Genomic DNA, 25,503 nt, shown 5'->3' on the forward strand with positions numbered 1-25,503 from the left:
AATGATACAAATGAAAATATATTTAAATACAGAAAGTTCATGAACAGAACTTTGGTACTGAGCGCTAATGGTTTGCAAGCAGTAGCTTCAAACATACAGTGACACAGTTACTGAGACACAGTAACGATATCTTAAGACTGTTATCGCATTTCCTGTTTGTACAACAGAAATGTATCGTAGTGTGGTGCAGCCAATATTTTTGGTATTGGAAAAAACTTGTACTGATCAGTGACAGCAAAAGCTCATGCTTAACCTCCTATCACATATTCATGCAAAGTGTATCTTATTGACATTTATTCATTTCCTCTAAGAGTTAATGTTAAATGCATAGAGGGCTGTGCCTTTAAAATAGGCCTGACGAGGGCCTGGTTACCATTCAGTCTGAGGTCTGTCTGTTCTGCCCAGTATTGTGACCAGGTGGCTTAGATACATTTGTGCCAAACAGAATAATCTGTCTGTTTCACACTATTTTAGGATTTTATTATTAGTTTTTAAATGTGCAACTTTTTTTATATGCATCACATTGTACATGGAAAGGTTCCAGCATTAAATGTCTAATCAGTATTCAACTTTCATTTTGTCAAAGCTCAACTCAAAGTTAGGAGATGCTGTAAAATTTGGAACGCTAACACTAGTTGCTTGGAGCTAATTTAAGCTGCTTTAGCTTCATAGTGCTCATTAAGCTCGGAAGATTTTTAATTTTGCACTGAACATGCAGGCTTTACAGTGGCAAGTTTAATGCGTACAAGAAAAAAAAAAACAACAAGCCTATTGTGAATGTGACACACTTTTCTCTTTGGCTCATGTGGGTCTATAGCATGTTTGAAAGTGGACCGCCTTGCAAACAGGCCAGGGCTGTGTCCAGTTCTAAAGAGCTCCAAGAAGCTTCTAGAGAAAGAAGGAACCTGTGTCAGGGAGTAATGTAGCCCCGCCCCTCCCACTCTTACATAGATACACAAATATAAAGATTACTTTTCTAGTCAGGATTATTTTCCACAGTGCTCCCATCATCATCATCATCCTCATCATCATCATCGTTGTCGTCATCGTCATTGTTCACATCACCACCACCTCATCCTCATCATCATCATTATCATAATCCTCATACTTTTTTCACCTTATTCCATACAATTTGACAAAATGATTTAAATCTAATAATGCGATGAGTGTTTAATTATTCGGTGGTAAAAAGGTATTCTCCCCGGCAACGGTACTTCCGGCTTGGTCAGACGTTCCTACAAACGCAGCTGGCAGTGTTCGCGGGCGGGAAGCTGGTGAGGGTATGAGTCCTGATTGTTACATTAGCGACTCCTACCGGTTGGTCGGGGCACCTGTTCAGGAGGGAGGGGATCTGGGGGAGATAGCGTGAACCTCCGCACGCGTTACGCTCTCCCAGTGAAACTCCTCACTGTCAAGTGAAAAAGAGGCTGCTGGCGACTCCACATGTATCGGAGGAGGCATGTGTAGTCTATACTCTCACCAGACCAAGAGAAGGGTAGCGCATCAACCAGGACCGTGATACACAGGGAATTGGTATACAGACTAAATTTGGGAGAAAATGGGAGAAAAATGGCAACAAAAAAAAGGTATTCTCTAATGAGAGTTTGAACAGCATTCATCAAGTGTGAAGTAAAATGTGTTTGTCTGTTTCAGTCTGCTCTTGTTGTGGTGACAGGGGAGGTCCAGTTATTTTCCACTCACAGCCTAATACATACCTCCTCCCTCTCTCAGCGCTGAAACCACACTGACGCTTCAATCAAATTCACCCGCCTCACACCTCAGACCACCTTTCCATTACAACAGACCAGGCAAGAGAGGTTTAGAAAACAGTGCACTTTTATTTATAATCTGTCCCCAAGATTTAAAGATGCACTCAATAAGTCTTAAAACATTATTTAAAAATACTGAAATGATGTGAGCACAGAACATCTTGATCGTTCCCCTCTTTTTCGTGCCCTGATGGTACATTCCATGGTCATGTGACCAGCTGTGGTGACACGGGACGTGACAGTTTTCTTGACATATTCAGGACATGCAGCATTCTTCATAATGAATGTACGTGCTGAGTAAGGTGTGGAGCAGAATGGACTCACAGGAAACTGTCCTTGTATCATGGGGGGGGGGGGGGGTTGACTATCAGGATGTGAGTTTGTAGGTAAGAGGGAAGAGAGAGTGCGTGCCTGCGTGTGTGTAGGTGTGTGTGTGTGTGACCAAAGAGAGCAGTATCCCAGAAAGTTAAATTCCATTAGATACTGGGGGGCAGGGCAGTATCAATTATGGTTGGTTTGGCCTGACTCTCTGGCCACTGACTCAAAACAAAACCCCTGTGCTCTGCCTTTGTGGTGTCCTCTGCATGCACCCCTTTCAAACCTGGCACCTCCCCTCTCTGTCTGCCTGACTCTCTCTCTCTGATTTCCTGTGGTACTTCAGAAAGAGCAGAACTATGTGAGCTCTCTTAAGATAATCAGTGATTACATGCAGTTTATTACCGTTCACTGAGCTCAAACCACCCTTTGACATGTTGTTATAATAGGAGTTTAAACATTCTCCAAATGTAAACATTTTGATTTAATCCCAGATTAGTTTCCAAAGACTCATTTTAATAATTCCTTTACCCTTGTAGCCCTTGTGATGCAGTGCTGGGGGTGGCAATCAAATGGTGAACAGGCAAAATAAAGTCAAAAATATACATTGCCTTTCCTTAGCCCAGGAACTTAAAAACAACTGGAAATACTTCATATAAAAAATTTAAATAAAAAAAGAATGAGTAAACTGGAACCAACAATCCTGCAAAGGCAAAAAGTCAAAAATCTACTATGAACAAACCCAGGGCGCTGAAAGAACAGTGCAAAGCTACTATTCCTGGCTCCACAACCTGCACACCTAAGATTTTATAACAATTGTGCTGGTTTCAATGATGCAGATAGATTAAAGTACCCAGAGGTTAGAATGAATTTGAAAACAATTCACCTTTGTCATTTATGTTCAAGAATTGACCTTACAATGTTTCCAAATAATGTATTGATTTGTTTATTTTTTGGATTTCTGTTGTTGTTTTAGATGCCAATATGTGCATGGAAGTGGTGCCCCACTGAGACAGGGACAGTAGAGCTAAAACAGGAAGTTCCGTTAATGAGGTTATTGTGATGTCACTGAGCGACAGAACCTCAGGCCTCTGATGCTGTCACAGGTGCTTTGCTATGGACAAACTACATTTATGGCTTGACTTCATTGCTGAAGTAACAGGTTCATTGCTTAAGCTGTTATCAGAAAATGTTTCACTTTGGAATTATGTTCAGCGTAAAGTTACAGTCTGAGCACTGTCATTATTGGGAGAACGTGCCCTCATGATTTCTCTAAACTTACATAATTTCAGCACCAAGCCAGGCAATTGGCACGGCCCTGAATGCAGATAATAGAGCCGTTGTAAATTAGTGAATGATTTTTAAATGTTTTGTATATTGCACTTTTCATTTCAGTTTTGGGAATTTTATTTATTGTAGCAATTAGTTTAACCAAATAACTACTATGGTGTGAGGATCAGAATCCCGCCCCTGTCCACCTACGGGCAGTGCTAACTCCTGCTGTCCCGTTCCACAGCAGGGAAATTCAGCACCATGGACAGCGCTGACAGGCGTGCACCCCACTCAAACCTAGACAGGTATGACACAAAATGAGTGAAAAAACAACTGGCGCAGTTACAAGAGCAGTATCACCTTCAAACCTCATGAGTTCAAAACACAATCCAATCAATAAGGGCTTGGGCCTCATTTATCAAAATGAACCAAATTAATTTGATTCTAAATCATTCATAAACCCATTTACGCAAACAATGTGAGACAATATTTTTGGTAGCATCCGAACTACAGGAGCTCTAATACCTGGAATCCAGAGGAACACTTCAAGCACATTTAGATAACAGACTGGTTCCCTGCCAAAGAGGCAGTTCATGGTTTCAGAACTCACTACCCTCTCAGCTTGCCTCCCCCTCACAGACCGTGACCCTGGTATGGCTTCCACCCCTCACCACAACTCTCTGTGGATAGCTGATAGGACCTCCAGGAAGGCTGGGGGCTGGCTGAGGTTGTGAATGGGAGGAAGTTTAGGCAGTTCATCCAGAATGGTGGGGTCTGCATCAGAGTCCTTATTAAGAAGGGTATCAAAATGTTCACACACAGACACAGACACACACACAGGTACATACACCTCCATGCACATATGCACAACCATATGCTCACACACACACATGCAAACACAAACACAACCACACTCAAAAACACACACACGAACACACACACGCAACACACAACCACACACAACACACAACCACACGCACACACACACATATACACCCACACACACATACGGGCAGGCACACACACACACACACGCATATGAACCCACACTCATGTACACCCACACAGACATACACACACACAAACACCCAAGCACATATGCACACATGCACACACACACACACACACACAGATATATTACACTGTAGTACGAATCGAGGTGCCATTTCAAATGTGAAGCTATTCTCAAAGTAATCTATTTCAAACTTTATAAAGACTTCCACATGATTGCACTGTAAATAATAACTGGATTATTATTATTATTCAACCTTTGTTAAGCAGGATGGTCAGTTCAGAACAAATTCTCATTTGCAATGATGACCTGAAAAGGTCATCACACATGAAAGAAAAATGGAAATAATGACAACGGTCTTCTTTTGTTGCACTGAGAGTGTTTATCAGTGGATGCTTATGCAGCTATTGTGCCATGCAATTATTAGCTTCATTAAACAGCCAATCAAATCTGCCCCTGACATGTGCCCTCCTACTGTTCAGTGAATCACTGGAAATTATTACCTCAAGTCCTCCTCTTATTTGTACAGTTTGAGTTTTACAGCACAGAGGACAAACAGGGTCTCAGGCAGAGGAGAGTCTCTAGAAGAGGAGAGTTCAGATACAGTGATGCCACCACTCTGTGCTGTTCTTCTGCTTTTCAGCAAAGTCTGTAAGTGTATAACTGTTATTAACTTATAATCAGCCAAATGAACTCTACTCAAGGGCTGTATTTATACAGAAATTGATGGAATGTTTCTTTGTTTTTACTCCATTGTCAGTGATGCTGAAATATTGCTTTCTGTTGCATTTCAGATGGCCTATTTGGGGAGAATGTTGTGCAGCCTGACGGTCTGGTGACAGCTCAGCTTGGAGAAACTGTGATGCTCCGGTGTTTTTTTCCTGTGCGAGCTGTGCCCAATTTCAGCTGGTTAAAGCAACCTCTTGGACAGGAGCCTCAGCTATTAGCAAGGATATGGAACTATGAATCAGATCCCACATTTTACAATGAGTTTAAAAACAGTAAACGCTTTAGTGCTAAAGCAGCAAAGGGGAGCTTTAACCTGACTGTGTCAGGAGTAGAGCTGTCGGATTCAGCCACATACTACTGCGCTCTTACAGTCGTCAGAGAGCTCAGCTTTGGAGATGGAACCACTTTAATGGTGACGGGTAAATATGAAACTTTTTTCTTTTTCCATAGCCTTATTTATTTATGAAACAAAAACAGTACAGAAACTCATCTTTGCATGTTTTTGTCTCTGCCGAACAGTTTATACACGAGGAGCATTTCCAACACTGCCACAGCATTAGTTTGGGTCATAAAATTGTCATAAAATTGAAGCAGTCGACATTTTCACCCAACTGGAAGGGCCTTCCATGTATCTCCCATGTTAAAGAATATACACTCGTTAAATCTTGTTTAATTATACATTCTAATGGAAGGCTGCAAAATTTACATGCAAGAGGCAATTAATTTAATTGACCTCGTCCTTATACCCTTAGAGAAATAAGTGTTAAGTGCTTAGAATAACATGCTAACATAGAGATATAATAAAATAAAAAATAAAAACTTGAATAGGTATTTAGAGTAAAGAATGGCAGACATGCTGGTCTGTTTTTCCTTATGATGTACTGCAATGTAGGAAAACATAACACGCCACTGTAAGTTTATCTCACTTGCATGGATGCTCACATGATACAGTAAGCTACACATACACATTTTGAGTTAAATCATGCCCCTCTTCATATCTGTTTTGTGAGAGTAACTGATTATAATTGGTGGGCTCATCTTAAGCTATTGGTATAACCTACAAATAATACCAAGTAATATTTATACAAAACTTAGCCAGTACAATTTTGTATTGCACTGAAATGAGAATTAAACTTTTACAGGGTCAGAGTCACACAGCAGGACAGTAGTACTGCAGCAGCCCGAGTCTGAGTCAGTGCAGCCAGGAGACTCTGTGACTCTGCAGTGTACAGTACACACTGAGACCTGTGCAGGAGAACACAGTGTGTACTGGTTCAGACAGGGCTCAGGAGAGTCCCCTCCAGGAATCATTTACACCCATGGAAACAGGAGTGATGAGTGCCAGAGGAGCTCTGGGGCTGTGTCTCCCACACAGAGCTGTGTCTACAGCTTCCCCAAGAGGAACCTCTGATGCTGGAACTTACTACTGTGCTGTGGCCACCTGTGGGGAGATCCTGTTTGGGAACGGGACCAAGCTGCACTTTGAGGGTAGGCAAAAAATCACTGACATAGTCAGTGAAAGCACTATTTTAGTGCATTCAGATTTTTTAAATGTTCAGTCCTTTTTATTTTTTTCTTCCGAGGCTAGGTCTAAATGAGTATCAAATAATTTCAACCAGTAGAACATACATACTTCATCTGATATTATTTGATGACTGTATAATATTCCCTCATTTATTTTTATGTTGCTAGATATCAGTTTTTTATAGTTGCTCTTTGTGATTCTCTTTGAAATGCAGATTAGCTCTCTGGGCAGGTTATCACTGTCAGTGTCTTATTAACCCTTTGAAGGTTTATAAAAATGTTTTGTAGGTTGTTTGTGACTTAAAAAAAAAAAATACTATAGTCAGTGTTCTAGAACTCCATTACTTTCATTGATCAGTAGTGATTGTTACATCAGCATTAAAATGTTCAATTTAGTCACGATCTAATCACATATGATATTTGTGATCTCACATCTCACAAGGTTAATATTGCTCATGAATGGCGCTATACTAAATTATGTTTTAAAAAATCAGGGAATGGACATCTTCCTCTTTATTGCTTGGCGGGGGCTTTGACGTTGAGCGTGGTCCTAAATATTGTCCTCGCTCTGAACAGGAGAAAAAATTGTGAGAACTGCAAAGGTAGGAGACAAATTTATCAATGTGTGCTATAAGCCACAAGGTTGTTGTTGTATTTTATTTTTTTTTACAATATATTTACTATAGAATATTTGGTCAATCAAATCAGACGAGTATAAAACATACAGGATCATAAAACTCAATATCATAAAGGATGTCAAACTAAAAATGTGCACTGTGTTTAGTGTTCGTGCAAAATTATTAGTTAAGGGTTAGGGTTAAGGTTGACAATGAATTTTTCATGTAAGGCCATTTCATAAATAGCATGCAGCTGTGATGTGACAAACCCTTGATTATGAAAATAAAATTGCTCTTAAGCTAACGGCAGTAAAAAGAGTCTAGAATAAATATAATTTTCTGGCCTCCAAACAAATTGAAGTATTTTTCAAGTGATGTGAAATTGCCGTTAAAGCCTATCCCTTTTCCCCATTGAAAGATATATGCATAAAATATATACTCCCTTTATATATATATATATATATATATATATATATATATATATATATATATATATATATATATTATTATTATTATTATTATTATTATTATTATATATCACTATATTAAAAACACAACTACTACTATGGCTATGAATAATAATAATAAGAAGAAGAAGAAGAAGAAGAAGATGATTATGAAGAAATAGCTTTATTATTATACATCCTTAAAAATCACCGCATATATTATTTGCGTAATTAATTTCAGACAACCTCCAGTGGTTAAAATCTTATTTTGCTGAAACAGGGTCTGCATCAAACAACCAGATGTCCAGAGAAGACTTGTCAAGAAAACAGGTACAAATATCATGTTGTGAAGTACATTTTTAAAAACTTAAATAGACTATTCATGTGGTGAACATATTGTTAAATGGTAAGAATGGGGAATAATCATGTCTGTTGCATCCTCTTAGTGTCAAGAGGAGGCAATGAATTACGCTGCATTGAATTTCACTGCCAAGAAACCCAAAGTGAGGCGGAACAAGAAGGAAGCGGAGAAAGAAACGGTTTACTCAGATATGAGATTTAGAGACCGCGAGTGAAACTTTCCATGAAGAATTCATCACAAGAATAATCGCCGTTTATCGAACATTTCCTCACTAGCATTGGTGAACATTATACTATGGGGCTGTAAATGAGAGACTTATGGTCTTGTTTTTTTAGACTAAGAGCCCCTTTGAGCTGTGCTTGTCAATAGCTGTGCACTTGCTTAAATTAATCTGGTTTTCAAAATAAATGAAGTAAAATATGTAAAAATTATTCACTGATGTCCCTGTGTTCTGACGTGAAAACATCAGTTAAATGTTGCTTAGTGTTTCTTAATCTTGCTCAGTCAGTTTAAGGCAGCCATGTTAATGAAAAGAAACACCGTTCTGTCTATCCCATCCCTATCCCAGCTGAGAATGGGCTGCCCCTCTATCGCCCTGTTCCTCCTGAGACTTCTTTCCATGGGGAATTTTTTTTTTTTGCCTCCATCCAGTTTTTAAATTTTTTTATTTTTTAACCTCCATTGCTCCTTGGAGGTCCAGGCCTAGTTTTGCCAAATTTTTATTTCTGGTTCCGATGTAAGCATTTTTATGTCACTGCCTCCCACTACAAATAAAACTGAATTGAACTGAATTGACTTGAGAAGATAGCACAAGATTAACTGATTAGGCCTGATGAGTCACCCAATTTCTGAGACCTTTTCAAAAATGCATTTCTGGATCAAATGGAAGGGTGTCCAAACGTTTACGCATGTCACATTTACTGTTTTACGTCTTTCAATTTATTAAATTTACCAAGAACAAATAGTTATTAAAATCAAGAGAAATATGTCATGCACCCTGCAGAGGCTGTGTTAACTTACTTTCACTTAGCGATCCATGCTCCTGCATGTTTTAGAACAGCTGGACATGCTTTCTGAAGGCTAGGCCTCTTGCTAGCAGAGCCCTCCCTGCACCTTCAGTAACAAAAGCACTTCCTGTATGCACAGCGACAGCTTTCTTGTGTTCTCAGTTACTGATGCTGTGCTGTATGTTTTAGAACAACTGGGCACATGTTCAGACACAATGACTCAGTGGCAGATTCCTTCCTGTGTACAGGGACAGAGCATGAACAGACTCCCACATGTTCATGCACTTCCTGCTGAGATGCCTGTCAGGTGTTCACAGGGGCCGATAATCTAGAGAACAAGGAGAGAATAATGCCCTTACCCAGGCTGGACATACTACTGTAACAAGAGTAATTATATATACATGTGAGTGGTGTTTTATTCAATGTGTTGATTAAGATCGCAAACATTGGAATTGCTTATTGTCATTGAAAGCTTTTGCACACAGATCTCATTTTCATTACCAGCAAAATGAGTTTGTTTGTTTCAAACTGCTCTATTGTGGTGACAGGGGAGGTTCACTCACATTTTTCACTCACAGCCTTATACATTCAGCTCTACACACACCAGAGCTGCACAGGAAGACCAACCTGCTGCACAGAGCTGTGTTCACACCTCCCTCTCCTCAGCGCTGAAACCACACTGACGGTTGGATCAACCTCACGCCTCAGACCACCTTTCCATTACAACAGACCAGAAAAGAGAGGCCTAGAAGTGCACTTATATTTCAAAAGAAAAATACTAATAATCTGTCTCCGAGTTTCCAAACACAGCACACAAATTGGAGGGACAAAAGGTCTGTATTGCTCCCTGTTGTTAAAGAGGCCTTTTCACTTTTCTGTCCTATATTCATCATCATTTGCATGTTTTATGATGTTGCTTCTTATGTTGGCCTTACACTAGGAGACTTCTAGACAACTAAAGTCTGACACACACTCACATTGGCTGTTGGCAGTGTAGGATTATAAAGTGCACCGGTGACCATAACAAACCTTCTTATCCAAGAATGAAAAAAAAACTTATGATAATATTAAACACGGTTGATGCTATCGGAATGGTCAAGACGAGAAAGAGACTGTCACAAACTCTGTTGGAGCCGTCTTAATGCAGTCTCATACTAAATATGAGTCACGACTGGAGCGTGCCCCGACTGGGGTGAGACTGGCACGATTTGCATGTAAAAAAATGCAATGTAGTGAAGTGATGTGATGAAGTTTTTCAGCACAAACATCATCAGATGCATTGAAACACAGAGCATCTAAATCATTTTCCTCCTTTTCCCACCCTGATGATGCATTCCATGGTCATGTGACCAGTCGTAGCGTCAGGGGTCTTAAGAAAGTTCTTGACTCATTCAGGCCCTGCAGTCTGCATAATGAATGTGTGTGCTGAGTAAGGTGATGAGTGGAATGGATTCATATAAAACAATCTTTGAATCATGGGGCGTTTTATTACTGTAACCGACTACGAGTGCATTGGTGAGGGAGAAGGGTGTGTGTGTGTGTGTGTGTGTGTGTGTGCGTGTGTGTGTGTGTGTGCGTGTGTGTGTGCGTGTGTGTGTGTGTGTGTGTGTGTGTGTGTGTGTGTGTGTGTGTGTGTGTGTGTGTGTGTGTGTGTGTGTGTGTGTGTGTGTGCGTGTGTTTGTGTTTGTGTGTGTGTGTGTGTGTGTTGTGTGGGTGTGTGTTTGTGTTTCTCAGAAACTCACCACCAAAGAGAATTGTGTACTGCGTACTGGGGGGCAGGGCATTGTCAGTATTAATTATAGTCTGGTAATGTTTTTGTTTCCTGTTTATAACATCTTTCCCTTTGATAGCATGCTAGAGATCACGCTCTGAGACCTGCTTGCTGGTCTGTAGGGGTTCTGACTCTCTGGCCATTGACTCAAAACAAAACCCCTTTGCTCTGCCTTTGTGGTTTCCACTGCATGCACCCATTTAATACGTTACCTGCAGTCTCCCCCCCCCCCCCCTCCCTCTCCCCTCTCCCCTCCCACCTCCCCCCTAAAGTCAAAAATATACATTGCCTTTCATTAGCCCACAAACTGAAAAACAACTGAAAATACTTCATAAAATATTGAATGAGTAAACTGGAACCAACATTCCTGCAGAGCCAAAAAGTCAAAAGTCCACTACAATCAAACCCTCAAACGCAACCTTTCACAAAAAAAAATAATAATAAGAATCCTTGTACCTGTGAGAAAGGCCCGTTTATAAGGCCCAGTGATTAGGCAATGGGGAGCAGCTGGTCTAATTACAATGAGCCACACCTGCCCCCCTGCCTGTGAGACGGGCCTGTGCTGTCCATGGACCTGCAGCTCTCCCAGGTTGCTGGCACCACAACCTAAACTAAGCTTACCACTGCTAAGATTTTAAAATAAAGGTGCTGATTGCAATTTTGCAAGAAAATTAAAGGAACCAGATTAACTCCTCCACTCCTCTCGGTTGTAACTGTCCCGTTCCACAGCGGGGGGAAATTCAGCACCATGAACAGCGCTGGCAGGACCAGGAGACACTTCAGTACCCTGCTCTCCATGCAAACCTGGACAGCTACAGGACAAAATGAGTGAAAACATAGAATTAGTAAAAAAAAAAATGAATGGCACAGTTGCAGGAGCAGTATCACCTTCAAACCTTATGAGTTCAAAACACAATCCAATCAATAAGAGCTTGGGCCTCATTTATCAAAATGAGCCAAATGAATTTGATTCTAAATAGATCACAAATTGATTTCCGCAAACAATTTGAGATTCCTCTGTCCATTTATCTTTTTAGCATCCAAACTACAGAAACACTATTACCTGGAATCCAGAGGAACAGTTGAACCCCATTTAAATAGCTGACTGGCTTACTGTGAAAGGCACAGTTCATGGTTTCAGTACTCACTACCCTCTCAGCTTGCCTCCCCCTCACAGACAGTGACCCTGGTATGGCTTCCACCCCTCACCACAACTCTCTGTGAATGCTTCTGCCACAGCTTCTCCCCTTTTTCCTTTTGGATTTAAAGAGAAATATGGCTGTTTTTTCCACCAAACTACTTCTTGTTTGTGTCATGTCTTCGTAGTCCTACACTACACTGCACATATAAACGCACACACGCACACACATAAATACACACGCACACAACCACACATGCACAAACACACACACAACCTCACGGACATATACACACACAACTACACACACAACACACCCACACACACACGCACCTACATGCATGCACACATACACACACACACACACACACACACACCCACACACATATACACCCATGCTCACACACACACACACATGCACCCACACACATATACACCCATGCTCACACACACACATACATACACAGACACACACACAGACACACACACACAAACGCAAATATGCACACACACACATATTAAATTGTAGTATGAATCGAGGTGCCGTTTCCAATGTGAAGTTATTCTCATAGTAAACTATTTCAAACTTTATAAAGACTTCCACATTACATTACATTACATTACAGGCATTTAGCAGACGCTCTTATCCAGAGCGACTTACACAACTTTTACATAGCATTTTACATTGTATCCACTTATACAGCTGGATATATACTGAAGCAATTTCGGTTAGATACCTTGCTCAAGGGTACAACGGAAGCGCCCTACCCGGGAATCGAACCTGCGACCTTTCGGTTACAAGCCCAGTTCCTTACCCACTGTGCTACACTCCGACACATGATTGCACTGTAAATAATAACTGGATTATTATTATAATTTGACCTTTATTAAGCAGGATGGTCAGTTCAGAACAAATTCTCATGTGCAATGACGACCTGAAAAGGTCATTGTGGTGTGGGGATGGCTGGTTTAAGCAGCCACACCTGCCCTGGGTCAAGCTAATTAGACCTGGCCAATTGGGTAATTGGTTAAGAATTAGATAATTGGCCAGGCTAATTGGACCCAGGAACAGGAGTGGCTGCACCTGTGCGTAGTGAGGTAATCACTGCGCACAGGTTAAATCTGCCATCCCCACCCACACAGGGGAGCCTCTCTGTCATGACAGTGTTTTTAACATCTGCTACTTGGCAGTAACATCTTGCCAAACCCTCGTGAAATAAATCTGGACTGTTTGAACATCTTCTCCCTGTGTCTCTGTGCTGGAGGGCCCCAAGGAAAGCCACTTCGGTGGCCTGTGGCAGGCGTGTTTGTCACAGTCATCACACATGAAAGAAAAATGGAAATAATGACAACGGTCTTCTTTTGTTGCACTGAGGGTGTTTATTAGCGGATGCTTGTGCAGCTCTTGTGCACCCAAATCATTAAACAGCCAATCAAATCTGCCCCTGACATGTACCCTCCTACTGTTCAGTGAATGACAAGAAATTATTACAAGTCCTCCTCTTATCTGTACAGTTTGAGTTTTACAGCGCAGAGGACAAACAGGGTCTCAGGCAGAGGAGAGTCTCCAGAAGAGGAGAGTTCAGATACAGTGATGCCACCACTCTGTGCTGTTCTTCTGCTTTTCAGCAAAGTCTGTAAGTGTATAACTGTTATTAACTTATAATCCGCCAAATCTAACTCTACTCAAGGACCGTATTTATACAGAAATTGATGGAATGTTTCTTTGTTTTTACTCCATTGTCAGTGATGCTGAAATATTGCTTTCTGTTGCATTTCAGATGGCCTATTCGGGGAGAATGTTGTTCAGCCTGAAGCGCTGGTGACAGCTCAGCTTGGAGAAACTGTGATGCTCCGGTGTTTTTTTCCTGTGCCAGCTGTGCCCAATTTAAGCTGGTTTAAGCAGCCTCTTGGACAGAAGCCTCAGCTATTAGGAAGGATACGGAGCTATGAATCAGATCCCACATTTTACAATGAGTTTATAAACAGCACACGCCTCAGTGCTAAAGCAGCAAAGGGGAGCTTTAACCTGACTGTGTCACGAGTAGAGCCGTCGGATTCAGCCACATACTACTGCGCTGTTATAGTCAACAGAGAGATCAGCTTTGGAAATGGAACCACTTTAATGGTGACGGGTAAATATGAAACTTGTTTTCTTTTACCATAGCCTTATTTATTTATGAAGCAAAAACACACAAGAAGAAATATTTTTGTACAGAAACTCATCTTTGCATTGTTTTTGTCTCTGCCGAGCAGTTCTGAGTTTATACACGAGGAGCATTTCCAACACTGCCACAGCATTAGTTTGGGTCATAAAATTGTCATAAAATTGAAGCAGTCGACATTTTCACCCAACTGGAAGGGCCTTCCATGTATCTCCCATGTTAAAGAATATACACTCGTTAAATCTTGTTTAATTATACATTCTAATGGAAGGCTGCAAAATTTACATGCAAGAGGCAATTCAATAAATATTGCGCTTAGAATAACATGCTAACATAGAGATATAATAAAATAAAAAATAAAAACTTGAATAGGTATTTAGAGTAAAGAATGGCAGACATGCTGGTCTGTTTTTCCTTATGATGTACTGTAATGTAGGAAAACATATCATGCCACTGTAAGTTTATCTCACTTGCATGGATGCTCACATGATACAGTAAGCTACACATACACATTTTGAGTTAAATCATGCCCCTCTTCATATCTGTTTTGTGAGAGTAACTGATTATAATTGGTGGACTCATCTTAAGCTATTGGTATAACCTACAAATAATACCAAGTAATATTTATACAAAACCTATCCAGTACTCTACAATGGACAATTTTGTATTGCACTGAAATGAGAATTAAACTTTTACAGGGTCAGAGTCACACAGCAGGACAATAGTACTGCAGCAGCTCGAGTCAGTGCAGCCAGGAGACTCTGTGACTCTGCAGTGTACAGTACACACTGAGACCTGTGCAGGAGAACACAGTGTGTACTGGTTCAGACAGGGCTCAGGAGAGTCCCCTCCAGGAATCATTTCCACCCATGGAACCAGGAGTGATGAGTGCCAGAGGAGCTCTGGGGCTGTGTCTCCCACACAGAGCTGTGTCTACAACTTCCCCAAGAGGAACCTCAGCTCCTCTGATGCTGGGACTTACTACTGTGCTGTGGCCACCTGTGGGGAGATCCTGTTTGGGAACGTGTCCAAGCTGCACTTTGAGGGTAAGCTCATTTAAATGTATGTACGATTTAATAGTACAGTTAGTATTGATTCACATTTGTTATTTAATTAATAAGGAAAATTTTTAGATTTTAATATAATTTTGATTGTAACAACATCTCAATTTCATTCACAAAATCCTAAACAAATATTTATATTTCAGGAGGTGAATTATCCACGCTTGTCTGGCTCTCGATCATACGGACTGGAGTTCTCTGTTGCATTTTGCCCATATTAGTCCTCATCTATTGCAAAAAGGCATAAATAATAATGCTAATACGGGATTCATATCATTAAATCAGCCTGTATGTCATGTTCATATTAACATCTCCTTCTGGGTATTCTTTTTCTCCTTTCTCTTGTTATTCAGATTTTTTTTTTTTTCAGGGGAACAATACCTGTTCACAAATTAACCAGGTGTATTAATCCTAATGTGCTGTTCTGATAATGTTGGCAGAACAGCATGAGACAGCTGATGTTACTCAAACAATGTAATGCAATTAAACTTAATTCCAGTCATTTGAAATGCATGGTTATGATTGTGTTCCTGATCCAGTACTCTGAAGTTTTTTAACACAGACAGTTATAGCAGAAAGGATTTTGTCAACTTTAGTCAGAACCTGTAAACAAAAGCAACATACCTTTCAGTTTACGGTAGCTGCTGGCTCTTCGTGAAGATATCTTATTTTGGGCTGTTTGAGGAATCAAATGCATTCTTAGAGAAAACATGCACTTTGGAAAAAAAACTGCTATTCCAACATCTAAACAGAATTATTGCACATCACACACATAATATAATGACTCAATGATACAAATGAAAATATATTTCAATACAGAAAGTTCATGAACAGAACATTGGTACTGAGAGCTAATGGTTTGCAAGCAGTAGCTTCAAACATACATTTGAGACACAGTAACGATATCTTACGACTGTTTTCACGACATAGCTCAGGAGGTAAGACCGATTGTCTGGCAGTCGGAGGGTTGCCGGTTCAAACCCCGCCCTGGGCATGTCGAAGTGTCCTTGAGCAAGACACCTAACCCCTAACTGCTCTGGCGAATGAGAGGCATCAATTGTAAAGCGCTTTGGATAAAAGCGCTATATAAATGCAGTCCATTTACCATTTACCATATCGCATTTCCTGTTTGTACAACAGAAATGTATCGTAGTGTGGTGCAGCCAATATTTTTGGTATTGGAAAAAACTTGTACTGATCAGTGACAGCAAAAGCTCATGCTTAACCTCCTATCACATATTCATGCAAAGTGTATCTTATTGACATTTATTGAAGAGTTAATGCTAAATGCATAGAGGGCTGTGCCTTTAAAATAGGCCTGACGAGGGCCTGGTTACCATTCAGTCTGAGGTCTGTCTGTTCTGCCCAGTATTGTGACCAGGTGGCATAGATACATTTGTGCCAAACAGAATAATCTGTCAGTTTCACACTATTTTAGGGCAACTTTTTTTTATATGCATCACATTGTACATGGAAAGGTTCCAGCATTAAATGTCTAATCAGTATTCAACTTTCATTTTGTCGAAGCTCAACTCACAGTTAGGAGATGCTGTAAAATTTGGAACACTTGCTTGGAGCTAATTTAAGCTACTTTAGCTTCATAGTGCTCATTAAGCTTGGAAGATTTTTAATTTTGCACTGAACATGCAGGCTTTACAGTGGCAAGTTTAATGCGTACAAGAAAAAAAAACAACAAGCCTATTGTGATTGTGACCCACTTTTCTCTTTGGCTCCTGTGGCTCTATAGCATGTTTGAAAGTGGACCGCCTTGCAAACAGGCCAGGGCTGCGTCCAGTTCTAAAGAGCTCCAAGAAGCTTCTAGAGAAAGAAGGAACCTGTGTCAGGGAGTAATGTAGCCCCGCCCCTCCCACTCTTACATAGATACACAAATATCAAGATCACTTTTCTAGTCAGGATTATTTTCCACAGTGCTACCATCATCATCATCATCCTCATCATCATCATCATCATCATCGTTGTCGTCATCGTCATTGTTCACATCACCACCACCTCATCCTCATCATCATCATTATCATAATCCTCATACTTTTTTTACCTTATTCCATACAATTTGACAAAATGATTTAAATCTAATAATGCGATGAGAGTTTAATTACTCTGTGGTAAAAAGGTATTTTCCCCGGCAGCGGTACTTCCGGCTTGGTCAGACGTTCCTACAAACGCAGCTGGCAGTGTTCGTGGGCGGGAAGCTGGTGAGGGTATGAGTCCTGATTGTTACATTAGCGACTCCTACCGGTTGGTTGGGGCACCTGTTCAGGAGGGAGGGGATCTGGGGGAGATAGCGTGAACCTCCGCACGCGTTACTCTCTCCCAGTGAAACTCCTCGCTGTCAGGTGAAAAGAAGCGGCTGGTGACTCCACATGTATCGGAGGAGGCATGTGGTAGTCTATACCCTCCCCAGACAAACAGAAGGATAGTGCATCGACCAGGCCCGTGATACACAGGGAATTGGTATAACAACTAATTTGAGGAGAAAATGGGAGAAAAATGGCAACAAAAAAAAGGTATTATCTAATGAGAGTTTGAACAGCATTCATCAAGCATAAAGTTAGAGGCCTGCGACTGCGAATTAGTGTCAATCACTTCCTACATTTGGAGCCCTGCCCCTGATTTCATTTGTCAACAGATGTAATAGGCCAAGAGCTGTAGGGTCTGCTAGCTTTTGCTTTTACCTGGCACTTAATTGATCAATTAAAGCAGTTGATTACATGGCTAACTCAGGAATCACGCAGGCCCCAGTGACTCTAGGCTCCCAGTCTCCAGGGTCCCCCCCATAGCAACTTGAGAATACCCCAGACAATGAAGCCCAAGCAGCTGGAGATGGTGGAGTTGGAGGCGGGTTCGCGATCGGCTCCGGTGGTGTTGTGTTGGGGGGGTGGCGGTTGTGCTGTGGGGTGGGGGGTAGGGGTGAGGGGTGAGGGTTGTTGGTGTGTGTGCGTGGGGGGGGGTGGGGCGGCCTGGCGGGTGCATGTGCTAATACCATTGATGACCACTATATATACATATATATATATAAATTTTTTTTTTTTTTTACTAATTTTTTAAAATTATTTATTTATTTATTTTTCTCTTTCTCTTCTTTGTTTGATTATTGGGTTTCTTTCCTCTTTTTCTGTTTTGTTCTGGTTTGATTAGGTCATTTTATTTTATGACAAAAAAAAAAAACAAAAAAAAAAACAAAACAACAGCACAGTTCCTGGTGTTTAATCCAGTGAGCATAAGCCAAACAGATCTATATATGGTATGTACAGTACAGCCACACAAGCAATTAGCTGCATTTGTTGTGGAATTCTATGAAGCTATGAAGCTGATTCCAGATCCCTCAAGAATGGAAGTTTTGTGGCTTGATGTTCATGCTCTCACCCTGGTGTCAGGAGCTGGGAATGCACCCATTCTCTGAGGAAGAGCGGTGAACATGTACTCAGCTGCTGTGTAGCATTAATCACACTGGACCCATTCTTTTGCATTTCACAGAGATGCCTGTGTTCTGTGACCATGATTCACATTTGAATGTAATTTGTCAAATAGTCAAAAAACAGGACAGGCTGCAGGTAGTGTGGTGGTGGGGTTGGTAGGGTCACAGTTATTCTGCTTGTGTATCTTAAGAGACTTAACATTTCCATAAAATACATACATTTTATGGCTTTCAGAATGCTCTTGGGACAGATACTCTCTTGTTTAAGAGTAAAAGAATAAAATGCAGGCACTCAATGTCACATGGAGAGAGACTTTTCCTGATATGCTTCCTGCTCTGAGGTCACTGCGCTGCTTATTGTTTCTGAAGGCTTTTGCACACGGCTCTCTCTTTCACTACAAGTATAATGTGTTTGTCTGTTTCAGACTGCTCTTGTTGTGGTGACAGGGGAGGTTCAGTTATTTTCCACTCACAGCCTTATACATTCAGCTCTACACAGACCAGAGCTGCACAGGGAGACTGACCTGCACCTCCTCCCTCTCTCAGCGCTGAAACCACACTGACGCTTCAATCAAATTCACCCGCCTCACACCTCAGACCACCTTTCCATTACAACAGACCAGACAATAGAGGTTTAGAAAACAGTGCACTTTTATTTATAATCTGTCCCCAAGATTTAAAGATGCACTCAATAAGTCTTAAAACATTATTTAAAAATACTGAAATGATGTGAGCACAGAACATCTTGATCGTTCCCCTCTTTTTCCTGCCCTGATGGTACATTCCATGGTCATGTGACCAGCTGTGGTGACACGGGACAGTTTTCTTGACTCATTCAGGACATGCTGTATTCTTCATAATGAATGTACGTGCTGAGTAAGGTGTGGAGCAGAATGGGGCGGTTGACTATCAGGATGTGAGTTTGTAGGTAAGAGGGAAGAGAGAGTGCGTGCCTGTCTGTGTGTAGGTGTGTGTGTGTGTGTGTGACCAAAGAGAGCAGTATCCCAGAAAGTTAAATTCCATTGTATACTGGGGGGCAGGGCAGTATTAATTATGGTTGGTTTGGCCTGACTCTCTGGCCACTGACTCAAACAAAACCCCTGTGCTCTGCCTTTGTGGTTTCCTCTGCATGCACCCCTTTCATATGGTACCTGGTCCCTCCATCTCTGTCTCTCTCTTTCTTCCTTTCTTTCTCTCTCTCTGTCTCTCTCTCTCTCTCTTTCTCTTTCTCTCTCTCATGTTTGTCTCCTCTGGTACTTCAGAGGGGGCAGAACTATATTTGCTCTTTTGAGATAATCAGTGATTCAGTTTTGTTTTGAGGAATAATTCATTCCTCAGCACTCTGATCAGAGGGCCTATCAGAAATCCGTCTCAGACAGTTCGAAAGCTTTCTAATCATGGACTTTCTTTAGCCATTTTTTTTCCACCGAGCTAGCGAGCCAATTTTAACAAGATGTGAGCTAATTTAAATAATATACTGTAGACTGGGTGCAACTTCCTGATTGCAAGACTGCAAATGAAAAGTGGGGCAGGGTCCAAAGGATCATTCTTGAGGGACAATGCAAATTTATTCCAAAGGTAAGGGCAAGTAAGTTGAATAAGCAGTCACACAAGTGGATGAACAAAGTCAACGTTCCCCCACCCCCCAAACAAACTTTAAAACACAAGAGCAACCCTTCAGAAAATATATTCTCTGGGACTGCGAGCAAGGCCCTTTCATAAGGCCCTGTGATCAGGCAATGGGGAGCAGCTGGCCTAATTACAATGAGCCACACCTGCCCCCCTGCCTGTGAGAAGGGCCGGTGCTGTCCATGGTCCTGCAGCTCTCCCAGGTTTCTGGAATACCTGGGTGCTGGAGGGAGCACACCATCACCCTTCCTGGCAACACAACCTGCACAGCTCAGATTTTAAACTCACCCTCTTTTATCGATCTGTTATCCTCCAAAGTAATTTGTGCTTTAAAATGATCAATTTCCCGAAAATGAACGGGATTGAATGGTGCCGGTCAGCCAAGAGGAACAGCGTTGCTGTAAACCATCTAAGTGACTACTAACTAACTACTAAGTGAACGTAGTCAGCTTGCTTGAAGTACATTTTCTCCTGTTGATACAGCTAGTTTTTAGGTTTTAGCCAGCAAGCTAGCGCATAAAAAGCAGTTCGCCATGGTGCTGGTTCAACCCCGCATGTTAACTCCTGAATACATAGCCGAATGATGTGCCCCAAATCTTGCAATTTCTTGCAAATGCTTTTATGCCAATACGATGTCACAAAAGTAACATATTACTTATTTAATATTCACTGTTACAGGCTTGAGACAACTGAGCAATCCTCTTCTTGCATGAATGTAGCTAGCAAAAATGAAAATAATTCCTGAATTGTTCAGTTGTGATAAATATGGTTTCCATCATTTATTGAAAAGATGTTTCGAAACATAATTTCTGCACAAGTTAAACACATGAGGTCAGCTAACCATGCAGAGTACAGTAGCCTAATCACCCCCCCATATGGAAGTCGAGCTTTGTCGAACCCACATGAATCCCAGGTCACGACCAGGGCTGCGGACCCAGGTCAGGTAATGTGCGAGTTGACCCATTCACACCAACTGCAAATGTGGTTTTACTTGAGTCATTGCTTTGGTGAGAAAGGGGCATTAGGTAATGGTTGCTTGCTTTCAGACCTCACCTAGCTGCCCCCCCCCTTACCGTGACAGTAAAGCTTAACAGACTCAGGACCAAGACAGCAGCCCAGCACAGCTTCCCCCCTCACCACACCTCTCTGCCTCTACAACAGCTTTTCCCCTTTTCCTTTTGTTGTGAACCTAAAATAGATTTTTTCCACCAGATCTTACCTCATCTTGCCTCATCCTGCACTACACTACAAACACAAACACAAACAAATACACTCACATATACACACAAGCACACAAGCACACACACCCATACATACACAAACACAAACAAATACACATGCAGTAAGCGCACATACACACACACACACAAACACACACACGTGCACACACCCGCAGACACATGGACAGACATGCAAACATAAATATGCAAACCCACATGAGCAAACACACAAACACACAGACACACTCATACATACTCATGCATGCACACACATACACGTACACAAGCACAAACATGTACATGAATGCACACGACTGTAAATGATGGCTTATGAAGCACAGAAATGCTTGCGCTCTCGCATTCACACACACACACACACACACACACACACACACGCATGCATGCACACACACGCAGACACACACACACACATACACAAGCACAAATACATACATAACCGTACACCTACATGGTAAATGTTAGCTTGTGAAGCACAGAAATGCAACTCCAGCATTGCCGATGGATGTGGAGCTATAGGTTCAGTGAAAGACGCACTTCTCCCTCCTGTGTGTGATTTTTTTCAATGTAAACTATTTACCATTTTATGGAGAGTTCCACATGATTACAATACATAAATAGCAACTATATATACATAACACATAATAAAGGAAATAATTGCAAGGGTTTACTTGTGTTCCTCTGTGAGTGCTCATTTGCGGACCTTTGTCACCCTATAATTTCCTTCATTGAGCAGCCAATCAAATCTGTCTTTGACATGTGACCTCCTACGGTTCAGAGATTCACTGGAAATTATTACCTCAAGTCCTCCTTTTATCTGTACAGTTTGAGTTTTACAGCGCAGAGGACAAGCAGGGTCACAGGCAGAGGAGAGTCTCCAGAAGAGGAGAGTTCAGACACGGTGATGCCACCACTCTGTGCGATTCTTCTGCTTTTCAGCAAAGTCTGTAAGTGTGTACCTGTTATTAACTTATAAGTTAAAATGATTTTACACTAAGACTGTATAGAGCCATGGCTACAGAGGTTGATGGATTTTTTCTTTAGTTTTTTTTTTTTTTTCACTTTCAGTGAAGTTGAAATATTACTTTTGGATGTATTCCAGATGGTCTGCTTGGGAATATAGTTCAGCCTGACGCGCTGGTGAGAGCCCAGCTTGGAGACACTGTGACTCTCCCATGTTTCCATCCTTCCAAGCAAGTGACATGTGTCAGCTGGTTGAAGCAACCTCTTGGGCTGAAGCCTCAGCTTGTAGCGATAGTGTCGAAATATCAACCTAATGCTACATTTTTCAATGAGTTTAAAAACAGTAAACGCCTCAGTGTTAATGCAGAAAAGGAAAGCTTTAACCTGACTGTGTCACAAGTAGAGCCATCAGATTCAGCCACGTACTACTGCACTGTTGTGCACTTCATGGAGATGAGCTTTGGAGAAGGAACTACTTTAATGGTGATGGGTAAATATGAACCTTAGTTCATGCGTTGCACATGTTTTTTCATGCACATGTTTTCAACAATATACTTTGCACACAGACATATTACCAGTGAAATATTATGCCAAAGTGATATTTTGGTACATTGATAGACTCTCCTGATCAATATTTTATTATGAATTTGCGTTTTGCTTTTTTAAGGGGGAAATTAAATTATCCTAAGAAAGCAGATCTTTATTTTAGGGCATGGTCATTTAAACACTGCTTTGTGTGTTCATGTATTGGCTAAGTGTTAAGAAACTGAGATATGTTAAGGCTTGGTTATTGCTGAACATATTGCAAGCCGAACATGCTCAATTTGCCTTATTATTTTTCTAAAGTCATTGATAAAAAGTCACAAATAGACTTTTTCACATTTTATGGATGGGCAAATAAGGCTAATTGATATTTGAAAATATGCACACATTTTTCATCAATGCAGATTGGGAAGTTCAGCAATGACCAAAACTTGACAAAAAATAATGTTTCTACAGAATAAATATCTCCATTTATTTGTGAATTACAGTAACAGTAAATGATGATTGAATCCATGCATATGTCTAGTAATATTTTTAATTATAACAAATTTCTTCAGGTTCAAAGTCAAACAACAGGACAGTAGTACTGCAGCAGCCTGAGTCTGAATCATTGCAGCCTGGAGACTCTGTGACTCTGCAGTGTTCAGTACACACTGAGATCTGTGCTGGAGAACACAGTGTGTACTGGATCAGACAGGGCTCAGGAGAGTCCCCTCCAGGAATCATTTCCACCCATGGAACCAGGAGTGATGAGTGCCAGAGGAGCTCTGGGGCTGTGTCTCCCACACAGAGCTGTGTCTACAACTTCCTCAAGAGGAACCTCAGCTCCTCTGATGCTGGGACTTACTACTGTGCTGTGGCCACCTGTGGAAAGATCCTGTTTGGGAGCGGGACCAAGCTGGACTTTGAGGGTAAGCTCATTTAAATGTATGTATGATTTAATAGCACAGTTAATATTGATTCACATTTGTTATTTAATTAATAAGGAAAATATTTAGATTTTAACATAATGTTGATTGTAGCAACATCTCAATTTCATTTACAATATCCTAAACAAATGTTTATATTTCAGGAGGTGAATTATCCAGGCTTGTGTTACTCTCGATCATACGGACTGGAGTTCTTTGCTGCATCTTGCCGATATTTATCCTGACCTACTGCAAAAAGGCATGAATAATAATGCTAATATGGGCTTTCATATCATTTAATCAGCCAGTGAGTTGTATTCATAATAATATCTCCTTCTACCTATTCCTTTTCTTCTCCCTTATTATTATGATTGTTATTATCATCGTCGTCATCATCACCATCACCATTATTATTATTATTATTGTTGTTATTGTTATTATTCTTGTTATTTCCAAGACAGACTCCATATGCAAATAAACCAAGTGTATTAATCCTCATGTGCTGTTCTGATCATTTTGGCAAAAGCCTGGTTTTGTGACGCCTGAGACGCCTGATGTGAAAGCACTATTTTAGTGCATTCAGATTTTTTAAAAGTTCAGTCTTTTTTTTTTCTTCTTCCGAGGCTAGGGCTAAATTTCAACCAGTAGAACATACATACTTCATCTGACATTATTTGATGACTATAATATTCCCTAATTTATTTTTTATGTTGCTAGATATCAGTTGTTCATAGTTGCTCTTTGTGATTCTCTTTGCGATGCAGATTAGCTCTCTGTGCAGGTTATCACTGTCAGTGTCCTATTATGTTCTTATTAACCCTTTGAATGTTTTTAAAAATGTTTTGTAGGTTGTTTTTGACTTTAAAAAAAATAATTCTATAGTCAGTGTTCTAGAACTCCATTAGTTTCAATGATGAGTAGTGATTGTTACATCAGCATTAAAATGCTCAGTTTAGTAAGGATCGAATCACATATGATATTTGTGATCTCACATCTCACAAGGTTAATATTGCTCATGAATGGCGCTATACTAAATTATGTTTTAAAACATCAGCGAATGGACATCTTCCTCTTTATTGCTTGGCGGGAGCTTTGACGTTGAGCGTGGTCCTAAATATTGTCCTCGCTCTGAACAGGAGAAAAAACTGTGAGAACTGCAAAGCTAAGAGACAAATTTATCAATGTGTGCTATAAGTCACAAGATTGTTGTTTTTTTTTTTACAATGTATTTACTATAGAATATTTGGTCAATCAAATCAGACTAGTATAAAACATACAGGATCATAAAACTCAATATCATAAAGGATGTCAAACTAAAAATGTGCACTGTGTTTAGTGTTTGTGTAAAATAATTGGTTTAGGGTTAGGGTTGAGGTTGGCAATGAATTTGTCATGTAAGGCCATTTCATGAATAGCATGCAGAAATGCGTACAGAAACTTCACCTTGCTTTACAGAACTGTCGCATACAGTCGGGGGGCAGTTCTGTAAAACTAGGTGAAGTTGCTCCATTGGTGCAGATGGCTGTCCCCCTCTACCTTTACTTATGTGCAACATATGCACACATACAGTATTACATGTGAAAGCAAGCCAGATCTCAC

At 40.8% G+C, this 25,503-nt stretch overlaps 2 protein-coding genes across 4 annotated transcripts; both read left to right on the forward strand.

Moving 5' to 3' along the window:
* The first annotated feature begins 4,908 nt into the window (after nt 1-4,908).
* Nucleotides 4,909-25,503, forward strand: LOC135247007 (uncharacterized). 2 transcript variants are annotated; one of them, XM_064320298.1, is made up of 5 exons: nt 4,909-5,019; nt 5,163-5,516; nt 13,743-14,096; nt 14,825-15,172; nt 24,959-25,503. In XM_064320298.1, exons 1-5 carry the CDS (start codon nt 4,977-4,979, stop codon nt 25,096-25,098), a joined length of 1,239 nt encoding a protein of 412 aa, XP_064176368.1. In that variant the 5' UTR covers nt 4,909-4,976; the 3' UTR covers nt 25,099-25,503. The 2 variants fall into 2 exon arrangements, with proteins under 2 accessions (XP_064176368.1, XP_064176369.1); XM_064320299.1 differs by lacking the exon at nt 24,959-25,503 and adding an exon at nt 15,334-15,696.
* On the forward strand, nt 13,463-24,306 carry LOC135247008 (uncharacterized). 2 transcript variants are annotated; one of them, XM_064320301.1, is made up of 4 exons: nt 13,463-13,598; nt 22,593-22,943; nt 23,554-23,907; nt 24,069-24,306. In XM_064320301.1, exons 1-4 carry the CDS (start codon nt 13,556-13,558, stop codon nt 24,167-24,169), a joined length of 849 nt encoding a protein of 282 aa, XP_064176371.1. In that variant the 5' UTR covers nt 13,463-13,555; the 3' UTR covers nt 24,170-24,306. The 2 variants fall into 2 exon arrangements, with proteins under 2 accessions (XP_064176371.1, XP_064176370.1); XM_064320300.1 differs by lacking the exon at nt 13,463-13,598 and adding an exon at nt 21,339-22,437.

This window comes from Anguilla rostrata, unplaced genomic scaffold (assembly GCF_018555375.3).
Source record: "Anguilla rostrata isolate EN2019 unplaced genomic scaffold, ASM1855537v3 scaf1021, whole genome shotgun sequence".
NCBI lineage: Eukaryota > Metazoa > Chordata > Actinopteri > Anguilliformes > Anguillidae > Anguilla > Anguilla rostrata.

Coding starts and splice junctions, on each gene's coding strand:
- LOC135247007 (XM_064320298.1), top strand. CDS start 4,977: ATGCCACCACTCTGTGCTGTTCTTCTGCTTTTCAGCAAAGTCT. Junction 5,020..5,162: donor TCTGCTTTTCAGCAAAGTCT/GTAAGTGTATAA, acceptor GTTGCATTTCAG/ATGGCCTATTTGGGGAGAAT. Junction 14,097..14,824: donor AACCACTTTAATGGTGACGG/GTAAATATGAAA, acceptor AAACTTTTACAG/GGTCAGAGTCACACAGCAGG.
- LOC135247008 (XM_064320301.1), top strand. CDS start 13,556: ATGCCACCACTCTGTGCTGTTCTTCTGCTTTTCAGCAAAGTCT. Junction 13,599..22,592: donor TCTGCTTTTCAGCAAAGTCT/GTAAGTGTATAA, acceptor GATGTATTCCAG/ATGGTCTGCTTGGGAATATA. Junction 23,908..24,068: donor GACCAAGCTGGACTTTGAGG/GTAAGCTCATTT, acceptor TTTATATTTCAG/GAGGTGAATTATCCAGGCTT.